The following is a 15277-nucleotide window of genomic DNA, read 5'->3' as shown; positions in this document are numbered from 1 at the left end:
ATAAATGTATCAAAATATTTGAGACTAATCAGGTTTATTGTTTTATGTTTTTCAACTTCTACAAGCATCACAAAAAATCATGCTTACCTAACTCAAAGTAGCTTAATTTTCATATTTCCCATTGTTTGCTTTAAAGTTTTCTAACATTTTAAAAGTGAAATTAAATTTCCCTGTTTTCAGTGACAAAGAATCTGACACACTCTCCTTTCTACGACTCTCCAAACTAATCAGTAACCTTTTGATACTGACATAACTGATATTATATTATTCTCTAGCTCCCTCTTGAGGGTAAAAGTTGCACATGCGTAACAAAGAATCACTGCAGTGCATTTTAACATTGTTCAACATAATAAATAAAGGGTGGGTGAGTAGAGTTCTCCTTTTCCCCGTTTTCTAAGAAAAGCGTTAATATTAAATAACTGATAGATCAGTTCAGTTAAGAGAAACAAAACAAAACAAAAAAAGACAAAGCAGAGCCAAATCAGCGTCTTTATTTTACAAACGCATTATTCTATTGACATTTTTTATATAATAAAAAAGCAATTTACAAGCTTAAGAACCAAAATGAAGCAGCACTGAATGATTATGAGTAAAATATATAATTTGAATAAATATATTTTATTTCATGCTATAAAATAAATTCATAAATGGCAATAGATACAACATCAGCTCTAGCTAGCTTCATTTACTTCATAGTTGTACAAAACAGTAGAGTTCTGAGGTTCACAGTTGGGTTGTGAGGTTGTGTGTAGAGTGGACAAAACAGGAGCGGAGGCATTTCTGCTATCATGGTTCAGTTCGTGGGCTCAAATGCACCTCATGCTTCAGCTCTGTGGAAAATATGGGCTCATTGAGACCTTGAGGCAGAATGTTTGGGAACAACTGACTGAGGACTTGTTTCCCCACCTGAAGAGAAGTGCACAATTATACTACGGACATATGGTAGAACGTATGTCCAGTGAGACCACTTTTAATGCTATATACCCTGAGTTCTACTTTTTTTTTTTAATGTTGTTTTTTGCCTTGTCACCAAATGCACACGAACCAGAGACATACTAGTGCAGAGTTAGGGGGGATTCAAAAACGAAAAGGAACAACAGGTAGACTGAAAACGTCCCCTCTGATCCTGAACAACTGCACCTACTGTCTCGGAGCCTGAGGAGCAAAAGGAGACCACTGAACTTCAACATAGCAACAGAGAGCCCGGTCCCAAACAGTGGCTATATAGCCCAAAATCCCTTTCATTATTTCACTCAGCTGGAGGTGCAACTCTGAACAGTGCCACTGAGTTTGATGACTGAATCACGCGCTCAGTTCTCGTGTTGCAGTTTACCAACTACCACTGGATTTTCAATTGAGCATTTCAACCGCGTTTTCACTTTCATATTTTTTTTTCTAAAAACAAGAAGTCAACCTGTCCAGAGTTTCAGAAAATATATAAAAAATAAATCGATATCAAATTGTCCTGGTCCTACTTCAATTCAACAGCTCCCTGACTTTCAGTTTGTTTGATACATGACAGGCCAATATTTCAAAAGGTTTGATGATCCCAATACACCACTTTCACTTTCAAAAAGGTTATTGCTTCTCTTTTTTCAAAAAAAAAAAAAAAAATACACAGTGGACAGAAACTGACAGAAAAGCTATGGAAGACTTACGATTTCTTTTCTAAGCCTGTATCAGTGTTTGTAAACTACCTGAAGTGAGTTTCTTACAAAAGGAACAGGACGAGTTGCAAGTTTGCAAAAAAAAAAATTATCAAAAAAACAAAGAAAAAAAAAACACAAAGTAGTCTGACAGCCTTGTAAACACTTCTTTTTGAATACTTGTGGCCCAAAATGCATATCCTGTCGCTCTCAGCGAGGTGGAACTACAAGCTGACGAAGAGGGTCCATTCGAGTGTCTATCAAGTTTAGTTGGTTTTTGTAGGTGTGTACTGCCACGTACATAACTATGATACATGAATAACATTTAAACAATTACGCCCCTGTTCACCTACAACAAAAACATGGACTTGCTTGCTGAGGACAGAAAACTGAATTTCAAAGCACCATTCGAGGGGAGAGGTCCTTACAGAAGTGATTGAGGCCTTTAAGATAACTGAGTCCCTAACAGGTAACTACAGAGATAAAGGAGACTCATCGGATAGAACTGGTATGTACTTTTAACCAAAAAACAACAACAAAAAGTAAGTGCACAATCAATGACAGGAAAAAAAAGTTTTTAAAAAATTGGCAATTGTACACAATTTTTTGGCTGAGCAGCGTGCAATTCAGCTACAGTATATGTAGGTAAGATATTTTTCTGCACAAATACTCAGTTTACTATCAGCTAAATATCCTGTCTGTTCTCATGCATCTCCTGTCTCTACTTAAATGCATAAACTACAGTACATTGATTAGATTGTCCTCGGTCGTTAAAGAGGAGGGGATTTAGTATAGCCTCTGACTATGGGGCAGCGGCTTGCAGGGAACAAGTTTGCCTCATCTGATTGTAATCAAATGCTACAAAATCAGTTACACTTTAAAATCAGTTGCCCATCATGTCACAGACTAATAAAATAAAATAAAAATCCAGTGATAGCAAGTGAAAATTAGGGGCAGAGCTTAAGTAGACTAGTACAAAATGGACAAGAATGACATGACTTAATTTCTATTCATTCTTGGCTCCACTTCACAATAAAAGATGCAGCCATATTTCATCATAATCTCTCCATTTATTCCATTCCAAAAGTAAAGAGGCACAAAAATCCAAGTGCCAGAATCTAAAACATAAAGCTTGTGGCAAGGCACTAAGTTTAAGATGCCACTTGTTGTGAAGCAGTCTCTCTTTTTTACACTGGCTTTAAACAATTACATTACCTACTGCACAACTTTTATACCTTGTTTTTATGGCTTAGTATTGTTATGTTATTTATGACTCTGCTACTTAATTTCTGCTTGTTCATTTATTTATTTTCTACACAAGTGATTGTTATAAACTGGGAAACATACATTCTTTTGCAAATTGCAATGAATTAGTCTTACATTAAATTAAGAACCTATTCTTCCTAACGAGCATTCAATTACACAATCCAGCCAAAATTTACCAGAAAAAAAAATCATCCCCTATTAGTCTTTGGTGTTGTCTTTTGGCACAAAAATATTTTAGCAGTTTGTACCCTATTCACAAAACCTTGCTGATAATATTCCAAGAAGAAATGCTTGTTGTTTTTTTTGTCTTCAAATAAAGGGCAAGAATTATCGTAGTGAGGTTAACATGAATCAGAAACTGATTTTGTTGAGGTCAGATCAGCTGGCAACCCTGCGCACATCGCCCGCTGACAAAAATATACTTGACTTGGAAAACATTAATCTAAAAAAGTACTGTATATGCTGACAGACAGACATTGGTGATGATGATTAAGAGTGTTTGTGATAAATTCGTACACTAAAGACAATGAAAAGCTAGCTATACCGATTTTGCAAAATTATCCAAATTTTGGTTTGTCGATGAGTAAAGACGACGAATGCACATTCAAAGGAATAAAAAGGACTGCACTCTTAATATAAAATCTGACATAAGCAACAAAACACAAGATTCTTCCACCAAATGCACACAACGTAGGAAATAATATGAAAACTATAAAATTGTCAATCAATTCTCAATTCATTGACACAAATTCAGCATGGACCAGTTGGGACAAAATAAAAGCATAAAGCAGGTGCTCTTCAAAAATAAAGGCATTAACCAGCTGGATGGCGAGTAAGAAAGCAAAAATAGCACAAAAGGAACCACCCAGCTGAGCTTTAAATTAGCAAATTCTAATCATCAACCAGGCCTTTTAAGTGCCTTTTAAATGTGAATATGAATTTTTAAATCACAATGGAAATAAATCTCTATATTCCCACAACACCCCATCCCCGTAATTCAAATAGTATAGATAAAATGCAATGTTACCATATATGTGACTTGTAGCCAAAAGTATTTATGTGATTGCAGAGTCTCATCAAAGCTCAAGACATTTTTACTCAGAGTAAAAATCATCACAATTAAGACAGATTAGCACATTTTATTACTGGGACAGCACTCACCCAAACTGCTAACTCTGCAAAGTGCATCGATACTTTGGATCATCAGCTACCTCTTAAAACATTTACCTCTTAACCTTGACAATACCATAAAGTGGGCTTGACAAAATGAGGAAAACGTGTTACAAGTCTGCACCTGACCCTGAACAATGCAGAAAATGAATATCACAGATTAACTGTCCAATTGTAGAGGACACAATGGAAAACAAACCCATAGCTCTTTCAAATAATGGAAGAAAAACCATGTCACAATGGCTGAGATTCCTTTGTTCTTTCTGCTTGCATATTGTTCAGACTAGTATATTATAGTGATTTAGGTGAACACATCCAGAGCTGTTCCTGGTGTGCTGAGTTTACAATGAGTACTCCCTGCCTCTGTTAGACACTGAGTATCAAACTGGAACCCCAGGAAAAAACAAAAACATATACAATAGTTCTGAATAAACCTCATACAGGGGATATAGAGGAATACAAATTACTTCACTGTATGGATGAGATTCATCCATTACATGGATGGCAGCATCTAAAACCACGCCTAGGCTGACAGAGTGAGATCTCCAGTAGTGATGAGAGATAAAATCCTGAAGTGTTTTGAAGAAAAAAAATTTTATCTTGAAAAATAACAGAGAAATGTCTCTTACTCTGCTCTCCATATTTGCCCAATAGCACACAAGTAGGCCAGCAAGCTTTCTACTCATAACATAGCACCTTCTTAATCATGTTATCCTGGCTAACCATGAAACATTTGACAAGGACTTTGTCCCTAATCCATACAATCAGCAAGGAATATTTCCCCTAAGTATCAAGGCTTTGTGTTGAAAGAATATTCTTTACAGGGTTTGGCAATAAGATACTGTACAAAAAACCTAGAACGGATTTTAAACGTTGAACACATCTGTGCCTGGTAGGTTCTTGGCTATGAGGTAGAACCTGGTGAGTTTCATTTAAGTTAAAATACTGTCTATTATGAGTATGTAGTTGCATCATGAGGTATTGAACGGATATGTCACACGAAGCTTTGCACTGGCAGAAAAATCATTCCTTGTGTGTAAGTGGCCTCCTGTGGCCACATGTGCAAAAACAGGTTAGGTAAAAAGGTGATATGACAAGCATCTTACCAGAGCTTTCACATTATCAATTATTGCAACATGCCTATATAACTCTGTAAATATGTTTTAAAAAACATGGAAAGATAAAAAGAGAAATCAATCCGGGGGTCTTGATTATTGGGACCACCTTAAAAATAGTAAGTCGTTACTCCCTTTACTTGAACGAATCCGATTTCTATAAAGCACCCATTTTCTCTCTGTATTTAGCATCTAACTTTCACAAAACTGACAGAAACCCTCGATGAAAGAAAGGTCCATAGTAGCGGGAGCTGATTCAAAAAGAGGAGAGTCCTTTAAATTGCGCTGAAATAAACATTTCTTAAAGCTTCCTTAACCTGAAGCAGGACCTAAAAATCACATCTTGATGCTTGAGCCTCCTCTGGACTGCACTTTGAACTCTCCTCCATTTCATTGGCTGGTGCCTCTTCTGCATATTGTGCCTCAAAGGCCATCCCCTCAGACGTATCTTCTTGGTCCTTCTGACCTGAGCTTCCCTCCATCCTCTCTGGAGAGTCCATGTGATTGCTGCCCTCTGATGCTCCCAGGTGCTTCTTCCTCAGGTGCTGGTTAAGGGTGCCCTGAAATGGGAAGCATTTCCCACAGATCTGACAGTGAAAGGGCTTGTTGTCCGTGTGGCCACGGATGTGGTACTCCAGCTGGTCTTTCCTTGTGTACTTCTTGCCACAGAATTTACAAACAAATGGGGTGATTCCCATGTGCAGGCGCATGTGGCGGTCCAGGCTCCCTTTCTGATTGAAGGTCTTTCCACAGTAGATGCAAATGAGTCTCTCATTGTAAGGGTACCACTGGCTCCGTAGGCTACGTTCTCGCACATCGTTTTCCAACCCTGTGGGTCCCACAGTTGATTCGCCATCGTCTGAGCCTGGTTTAATATGACTCAGCACCCCTGCGGGGATAGCCAACGGGCGCTTTGCCCTGGCTCGGCCACCTCTGAAGCCACTGAGAATGGAGCGGGAAGGACTGGTGTTGCTGAGGTTGACAAAGCACGGGGAGGACAGCCCTGAGTAAGAATAGGAAGCAGGCTGGATTACAGGACCATAAGAGCCCACAGTGACAGCCACTACCTGGTCTCCATCCACCAACTCTGTGTGATAGCCATCATCACCAGCTGAGGAACTGTCTGAATAAGTGGGCCTATCGGTCTTTTCTATCTTCACATGCACATCTGTTACTTGCCCATCTTTGCCAATCAGTTCCACTTGCTCTGTTTCTCCCTCCACGGGCGCATCGTGCTCTGACACACTATCACTACTGCCACGATCCGAGTGGCCTTCCTCTTGCTGCTGTCTCACCCGGCCCAGGCTTTTTCCTCCCAGCTCCAAGCGCACTTCATTCCCTGCCTGAGTCTGTCGGGAGTAGTAAGGGGGGGAGATCTGGGTGGGATTTATGAAGAGGTTGCTGTCATTGACCCCGTTGCGGCTAGTCTGCAAGCTGTCTTTCTCTGGGCTGCTGACACTAACTGGGAGGCTGATCTTGGAATGGAGGCTCTCCAGGATTTGGGTGCACTTGTCAATGATTGCCTGCATTTGCAGAAAGCTGGCAGCGGTGAGAAAACTGATAATATCTTTGAGCTGCAGGGACATGTGACCTGTGTAGCAGAAAGCAAGAAGCTGTTCAAACACCTCAGGGCTTTTGATGACTGAAATGGAAAGGCCACTCATGGTGCTCAAAGCTGAGTGGTCACGGAAGTAGGGTGAACTAGCTGCCAGCACGGCCTTGTGGGCTCGAAAGGGCTGGCCCTGAACGTGAACAATGATGTCGCACAGCTTCCCTTGCAGCCGCAACTCATTGAGTTGGGTCAGAACAGTGTTGCTGAACTCCGGCACATCAAACTCGATGTAGCTGCCGTCGTCCATTTCTTGTATACGTTTCTCCAGTTTGTTGACAGCCTGATGGGAGAAGAAAAAAGACAAAATATCAGATGTTGTCATATTAAACTGCAACATTTTAATAGCTTCAAGGTACAAAAAAGCACTGGGCCATGTATACAATCAGCTTTGTGCAGAAACTAATGCCATGTCATTCAAGCCCTGCACTAAATCATACCTTCATTAACACTATAATGTTAAGTAGGTTTAAACTGCTCCTCAAAGCATTTTTAAAATTTGACAAAAAATGAACTCCACTATCAGACAAGCAGGAGAAAATGGATGGATAGATTCCAATTTCTTTCAAGTTCACTCTTTACCCTAACAACCTTCAAACATTCAAGATTTTATGCTTTTCTCATTGGCATTAACCACCAACATGAATATGTGAATAATAATTGTGTTAATTACATATGCATTAGGGTGATTAATATATAATATAATATAATACTAATATATAGACTAATATATCTGCTACAGGCAACTGGATGAATTGACTACCAGTTGGTTTTTGGTTGCACTGCATGTACACACACACGGTTGTCTAGGAATGCAACTGTCACTGCCAGTTGCTGGACTGATTGTGACATGTCAAATTTTAACTTCGGTACCTTACCAAAGCCATTTCTTAATAGCCATTTCTCAACCTGTATGTGCACACACATGCTGTTTAAAAGCAGCACAAACTGAGTGCTTAATACAATGTGAAAAAAGATGCTTGGTTGAACCACGTAGCTCACTTAAATTTTTGCCAAAACAGTGCCCCTGCAATAAATTACAGCAACGAGGCAATTATTAGATTCTCAGCCATGGCTTTGGGTTGGCTGTGGATCACGAGGTAAAGCAGGTTACCTACTAATCGGAAAGTCGGTGGTTCAAAACCTGAATAATCCAGTCTGCTGGCTAAAGTATCCTTGGGCAAGATACGAACCCCAAGTTGCTCTCCAAGTTGTTCAGTGTAGTGTGAATGGTTGTGAATTTTAGATTGAACACACTTAGGTGTAGAAAGAAACTCTGGATGAATGAGGCATGTTTTATGGAGTGTTTTGAGTGTTTGAGTAGAAAAGTGCTATATAAGAACCAGTCCATTTACCATTTATTTCTTCTGATGTGACTGTTAGATAATCCTCTGTCAGGTTTTCCCAGTCTGTGCTGTGGATGACACATCAACTCGCTTTAGTTTCAATTTGGGAACGTCTCCTCTAAGAACGTTCTATCAATTTCTTGGACATTAGTGCAGTAGGACATGTGAAGCAGAGAGAAGATAAGAGACTACAGTTGTTGACAACACCTGAGCCTACTGTAAATGTATATCTAAAACCCAGATGGACAGACACCAAAAAGATCCCAAATGTCAGTAATTATGATGAAGGGAAGTTAGTCCTGGCCAGAGCACTTGCAACTGTACTGCTCAGTTGCAGATAAACCACCAAACAAACAATTCATTTCAACAGATATGGTCAAAAGAAGACAATGAGATGAAACCATGTTTTTGAAGTAATGTCTGGATGGTAGGTGCTTTGAAAATGAACAATGTGGAATCTGATTTCATTCTTTCAGCTCTGAAGAATGTAGCATTATCATGGGAAGATCTCAAAAGCTCTCTAAAATCTTCAGAAAATAATTACGTAAAAACCTCAGAGAAGAGCTTCAAGTCATTTGAAAAAAAGTCATTTCACTGTAAGTACAAACGGCTACAAGTGAGCTCAAACGGCTGCCAGTTTGTCCAGACTTGCTGCTCTGCTGACATGCATTTACAGTTATAAAGCGACACAATGCACTTGACCTGCATGGGAAGCAAGCTAGGTAACAGCCCTTGCAAACTAAGGCCTGACAGTAAATACAACATCACACTTTCTGGAAAAATGTGCTCTGGTGAAACAAGGAGAGGTATATATCGAAAGTAAAGTCAAACACAGACCAGAGACAGTTTTTCAAGAAAACAACATCATAACAACACTCAAACACAATAGTGGAAATACCTTAGGAAATGGGCAACTTGCTGAATCAGCTATGAATTTTGAATCTCGAAAACTGGTTGACGTTCATTTAAAAACATTTTGTTCAAAACTGCTTCCATTTTTGACCAAAGTTGCCTACCAGAGTCTGGTGGACAATTAGGCAATAATGTCTACATTTACTTCTAGGGAGCTGCTCAAGTACTGTATAGTCCATAGTAGTGTAAAGTAGGAGTGCTGGATATCTTGGTAATTTTCTTGGAAGGCAACATGTAAAGTTAATAAAGTGTAATTATTATTGAATAGAGAATTTCAGTTTCCCATGCTTTATCCTATAGTTTAATGTCTTTAAACTTCCTTACATTTACTACTTACTCGCTGCTGCTAGTAAAGAGGGAGTTGAAAGTAAAGTAACTCTAAGAAATGAAAGTGATAGAGAGATTATGTTCCTGTGTCCCGCATACACTGACTGCATTGTGCTATATCAGGCAGTTAGTCGTGCCATAAAGATATGTGTATACCTTGTTTGGCAGAGAAAGAAGAAAATCTGGTTCTGCCTGGAAGATGAGCGCAAGATAACCGTTCTTAAAAAGAAAAACCTTTTTTCATACCTAGCATGAGCAAGAGGAAGTACACCGTCTTTTAAATTTGCTGTTTGAGCTGTTCTTTCTTGATGAGCATACCTCCAATAGCTAAATTAAAAGGTTTACAACCTAAAAGTTGCAACTTTCAGGGTTTCACTTTCATGCCCCCATCAAAGTGGAGGGGCCAATGTTGACAACTGGCACACTAAGCTTCAACAATAATATATTGATTTAAGGTGGATTAAAAAGTATCAACAAATGGAAATCCTGCCTTCCTAGACAAACTAGTTAAACAACACTGGGAACACTTCTGTTTGTAAAAGCGAATACATTTATCTTGCAAACCTTAACTGGTGTGTCAGTTCTCCAGAATAGACTTCCTCCCTCTCAACTCCATCTGCCCTTAAATAATCTATCCCTCTGCACCTCCTCCATCCCTCCTGCCCCCTTGCTGGCAATTCAGCATGATCTTCTGTGCATTTAGTCCCTGTCAGCACTTTGGGAACACTTTATCTAGTTGCCAAAGCGTGCCAAGACACCTGTCCAACAAACCATATGTCGTGATCCTGGTTTAGGAAAGGAGAAGTGGTAACAAAACATAAAGAACCCTAAAGCAGACATGCATTAGTTTCACTTCCTCCATAGGCAGCATTCAAATACAACATCTTCATACACATGCGCAAAAAAAAAAAAAAAAAGATTCTAGCAATGGCTGCCAACAGCATGCATGTGAGAAGGAGCCAAGTGGAAGGGCAGCCAAAGAATGCATGCTCAGTAGTTGAGATGCACATGCTGAGTGAGGGTCACATGCTTGGCTCACATGGGAAAGCTGAAAATGTTTAAACTCAGCTCAAAAATTACATCTGTGGCTCAAGTTCCTTGTCTGGTAATAGACCAATCTGATACAGCTGCTTCATGTAGGCAGGTAAAAAAGAAAGGGATATTTTACATAACCAAAACATCAGCGTAACAGTGATGGAAAGATGTCACACAAAGTTTGGATTCTAAAATGCTGCCATTTCACTGAAAGTCTAAGTCAGCAGGCAAACACTGTATGCTTTCTTCAACATCAGGACAGAAGTGCCTCACAAGCAAAAGGCTCGGGGAGCATTTTTAATGAGATTTAAAAAAAAATTATATATATATATATATATATATATATATATATATATATATATATATATATATATATATATATATATATATATATATATACACACACACACACACACACACAAAAGTAAACTAGATTGTGATACACCTAGGGGAGGGTACGATGTGAGACTCTTAGGAGTGAAAATAAGGCACATTCTGAAAAACGTTAAGGCTTAGTAAAATATCACAAAGCAGAGCTAAATATTGGATGCTTAGCCTTTGGGTGTCTTCGCTTATTAAATTTGTTTGCAGTACATAAGTGGAATTCAAGAAAATGCTCATCCTTCGTTTCTGCCTACTCACATGCTTATGAGATGAACACAGTGGAAAACTTTATAGTAGAAACCATCCATATCTATAATCTTACTGCACTCCCCCCCACACACACACAAAGTACTTACATTCATAAACCACTAATGAGGAACAATTGACTAACACAATCATACAGCAATGTAAGCATTCACATGACTTGTTGGTGACAGTGTGCTCCCCAAAGATAAGATTCTAGATAACATACGAGGAGGTTAATGTTATCGTTCCTTTTTCATCATATGCATTCACTACAAGCAGCAGCTGAAGAATTTAGTTAGGAGTAACTAACCTTAGCACAAAAGGTAAGGATATTTGTGTTTAGTCGATTAATTCTTTACTGTAACAATGCTTCTTTGCAATACATCTTGTAATTTTGGAAAGTTTGCTTATTTCCTCTTAAATGGTGCCATGTTCCTATAGAAAATGAATTTTTGGGTTGAGCAGCAGAGATAAGTATAGGCGTTGCATCCATGAAAAACTTGGCAAATCTTCTCTGCCAGTGCCAAACAGCTTATTCTGTAATTGACTCTTGTTTGGTGTTGTTTATTAGATTGGATTATTAAAATATGAAGAAATGAGAGTTATTGGCAGTTCTACAATTCATTAAAGCTCATTATAAATTAGTACCTACTTGGATGGACTCGACTCCTCTCAGATCAACTGGTTTTCCATTATAATTTAGTGCCTCCTGATTCGTGCGGTCATTATCATGGCAACGTGTAGGAGCGTGCCGCGACATAGTTAATATGCGACAGGAATGTTACAAAAAAGGTGGATGTCAAGGCAAGAACATACCTGGTGTTTGGTCTGTGGCTTTTCATCAGACTCACGGAAAACAAAAATGGCGGTTTTGATTTTCGTCAACTAGACGCTCTCATGACTCATCCTAGTGACACTACTGACCAGCTAATTGGTGCAGTCTGACGATGTGACATTTTAGAACCTGCTTGGATTCCCTGGAAACCTGGCCAAGCAGGTACTAAAAAATTACCTGGTACCAGGTACTTGGACCTAATGGAAAACCCTGGAAACCATGGCAAACTGTGCCAAGTCGATCCTAATGGAAAAGGGGCTTAATTCAACAAACTGGGGTCTCAGTAGCACCTGGAAGAACCATACATAGCCAGAACAGCCTGCCACCCACTCCTAATGCTGGTGACCAACTTGATTACACATTGCTGTCGGATGGCATCCCATGCTTAAACCAGCATTGGTGAGCTAGAGGGGCTGTGTTGATCACTCTAGCGCAAACTGCACACCCAGGTTTATCACACAATTGTTTAACGGGATTCGGGTCAGGACTGCAGGAAGCCCATTCAACCCTCTCCATTCCCAAATTCTGGAGGTAGTCTATGATAAAAACCACTCTGTCAAGTTTTTCATGGGTGCAACCAACATCCTTGACTCAGCAGCTCAACCCACAAATGCATTTTCCTTACAAAGGCGTCATCATTTAGGGGGGAATAAACAGGGTTTCAAGCAGTATAATCTTTATCGCTATTGCAGTGTTACAACAATTATTGATCCACACACAACCTTGTCCAGTAAAATTTGCACAAACTGTTTGTGCCAGGTTTAGTTAAAGGGCAACCCAGTTCACACAAACAACAATACTTTATGACTTTTCCTTTTCTGGATCAGTTGTCACGCATTCCCTGACAAATTTTCTACATCATATGAACAGCACTTTTAATGACCAGCAGCAATTAGCTGAGCCATCACTTCACTACACTGTATTTATACCTGGAGCAAATCTTACACTGTTACAACTACTGATGGTAGCAAAGCAGTTATCGCATGTCTACATTTTACTTTGTTATAAATACTGTACAATTTAATAAGACAATTTAAGGAAATGCATGAGAAAATATTAGAGTTTAGGTTATAATATAAAAGAACATCAACACAGTAACATTTATATAAAGAATTGAGAGATAAACATCACAAATCATGACAAAAACACAGTGGAGAAATTATTATTATTTTGAAATTTGCATGGCACTGTAATGTAACTGAAACAGACAAAATTACTACAGGCAGTCACTATATTGCCCCAATAATCTTCTAAATGACCAGGTTACAACACAGAGCTGTTTTAGCATATAACAATGTACACAGCTAACTCTCCTGCTAACTGTCTTGTGTTTCATAACGCAATATTGCTGCTTCTCCAAAACAGAAAGCAAAGCAAAAAAAACAAAAAACAAAAGCGGACAGTTGGGCGGGTTTAAACCATATTGCCAACTCTTAACTGTATTAGTCCCACTCTGATCTAACATGACTCGTAATATATATGATATTACTACTGTTTTCCGATATAGTTATTAACGAATAACACAAGTTGGTGGTTTCTTTGTAAATTATCAACACATTTAAATGGAAAATATAAGACAACAGCAATAAGCACAAGTGCTTGGTGACAATGAACCCAGGTATTCCTTATAATGTGTCTGACAGCTCGCCATGATGTCTCTGCACTTTGCCCTTCACAGTTGTAACATCACTATGAGTTAGTAGGCACCGACTTTTCCAAAGAGCCCTGCTACATTGATATGTTCTTTAGTCTTTATGTTTAAAACCTGCCTTATGAAAACGAAATTAGATGCAGGCTACTATCTGATATGTAAAATAAATGGGGGACCGATGCCACCCTGGGAACGAACAATAGGGTTAAAAATAAATCGTACCGTTACAGCTAATTTGGTGCGTTAACTTATTATGAGCTCCCTTTACCTGTGTCACCCTGGTTTGTGCATGGGAGAATATTAGCATGCAGCGCCTATCTAACCGCACATGCATGTCTTTCCATTGCGGAGCCAATGCAGGGTGTCTCAAACTTTAATGCAAACGCTTCGTTGATAGTTACTGATTTGGGGAGGGGGGGTCTACTCTGCGGAGCAGCTAATGTTAGCGCTAGCTTGACAATTTACAGCCACCGGCTTTCTGTTTACATCTCCCCTGCTTCTCACTTCTGCGGTATCTTCTAGTTAGATTAAGGTGGGTTACAAATTTGCTTCAGTTCACCGGGCCGAGACATCCAAAAGTATCAAGCACCGCTCAAGCAGCGGCTAACTAGCCACATTAGCTACCCTAGAATCGAGCTTTATTCCAGAAAAAAATACATAACTTTCAAAGAGACTTTATTCCTGTGTAAGCTAACGAGCTGAACACGTTTTCTGTGGCTTTAAAAAAGCTTGACACCCTCACACGATTTAACTAGGCAACAACGTCGAACACGGGCACAAACTATGTAGGCTGTCATATGAAAGCGGTATCATGCTAGTTAGCTTATGCTAACAGAACTAGCTTTAGGAGCAACCGCTCAGTAGCGACCAGTGCTAGCTAGGAGCTAACGTTAACTAGCAATTAGTTGCTAGCGGTCGCGGGTAATAACTCCTCATTATTCACACTGCGAGAGCACAGAAGAGCCGACTTTACAAGCGTATTTATGGTCACCAGTCCATGCCAGATCTTAAGTCCACCAAACTCACCGTCTTGCAGATTAGCATTAAACGTTGTCCATTCCCTTCAGTGGTTCGCTAACGCTACAGCCAGGCCTCCCCCCCTCTCTAGTCCAGATGTGTCAGACAGTTGCTGCTGCAATTTTTGCATCAACAGGAAGTGTTCTTTAGGCTCTTTACATTCATTCTATCAGCGTGGTTTGCAGCAGCCCCTCCCTTGCTTCATGTCAGCGTTGCATACTGTAACATCGTGTTCCCAGTATAGAACGTGATGGAGGACGCGCACAGGCGGAAAAATAAATGTAAAGTAACCCACAGTCGCGCTCTGATTGTTTTCTACAGATAACGTGGCTATACATTCTCTTATACGTCTACGCCCATAACGCGGCAGTGTACGTCAGATTCGCGTGCTTTCACTTTTGCTAAGCTCTATAAATCTGTATTTTTTATCTCTATAATCTTGTAAATTTGGTAAAACTATCGTTTGCTTTATTGGAATCAAGTTATACCGGCACTTTCCAGCTGTGTAGAGACCCCCACCTCCCCCCCCCGCCCCCAAGATGCACACACACACACACACACACACACACACACACACACACACACACACACACACACACACACACACATTTTATTGTTTAGTTTAGAAGCATAAGATTATTACCAAAACATCTGCATTATTACCAAGTGTCTTAAACTCTGACTCGTTTGATCAAACTGCTTCGACAGCTTTAGTCAA

The 15277-nt window shown here is 39.5% G+C and overlaps 1 protein-coding gene across 2 annotated transcripts; it reads right to left on the bottom strand.

Annotated features, from left to right (window-relative positions):
* Window positions 1-476: 476 nt before the first annotated feature.
* Window positions 477-14913, bottom strand: zbtb34 (zinc finger and BTB domain containing 34). Of its 2 annotated transcripts, XM_026187788.1 has the most exons (3): window positions 14569-14913; window positions 8162-8220; window positions 477-7089 (listed from the first exon to the last, which is right to left on the bottom strand). In XM_026187788.1, the coding sequence occupies exons 2-3, from the start codon at window positions 8162-8164 to the stop codon at window positions 5527-5529; spliced, it is 1566 nt and encodes a 521-aa protein (XP_026043573.1). In that variant the 5' UTR covers window positions 8165-8220; window positions 14569-14913; the 3' UTR covers window positions 477-5526. The 2 variants fall into 2 exon arrangements, with proteins under 2 accessions (XP_026043573.1, XP_026043572.1); XM_026187787.1 differs by lacking the exon at window positions 8162-8220.
* Window positions 14914-15277: the final 364 nt, after the last annotated feature.

Source organism: Astatotilapia calliptera, chromosome 12, assembly GCF_900246225.1.
Source record: "Astatotilapia calliptera chromosome 12, fAstCal1.2, whole genome shotgun sequence".
NCBI lineage: Eukaryota > Metazoa > Chordata > Actinopteri > Cichliformes > Cichlidae > Astatotilapia > Astatotilapia calliptera.
This window is presented reverse-complemented; position numbering and strand designations above follow the sequence as displayed.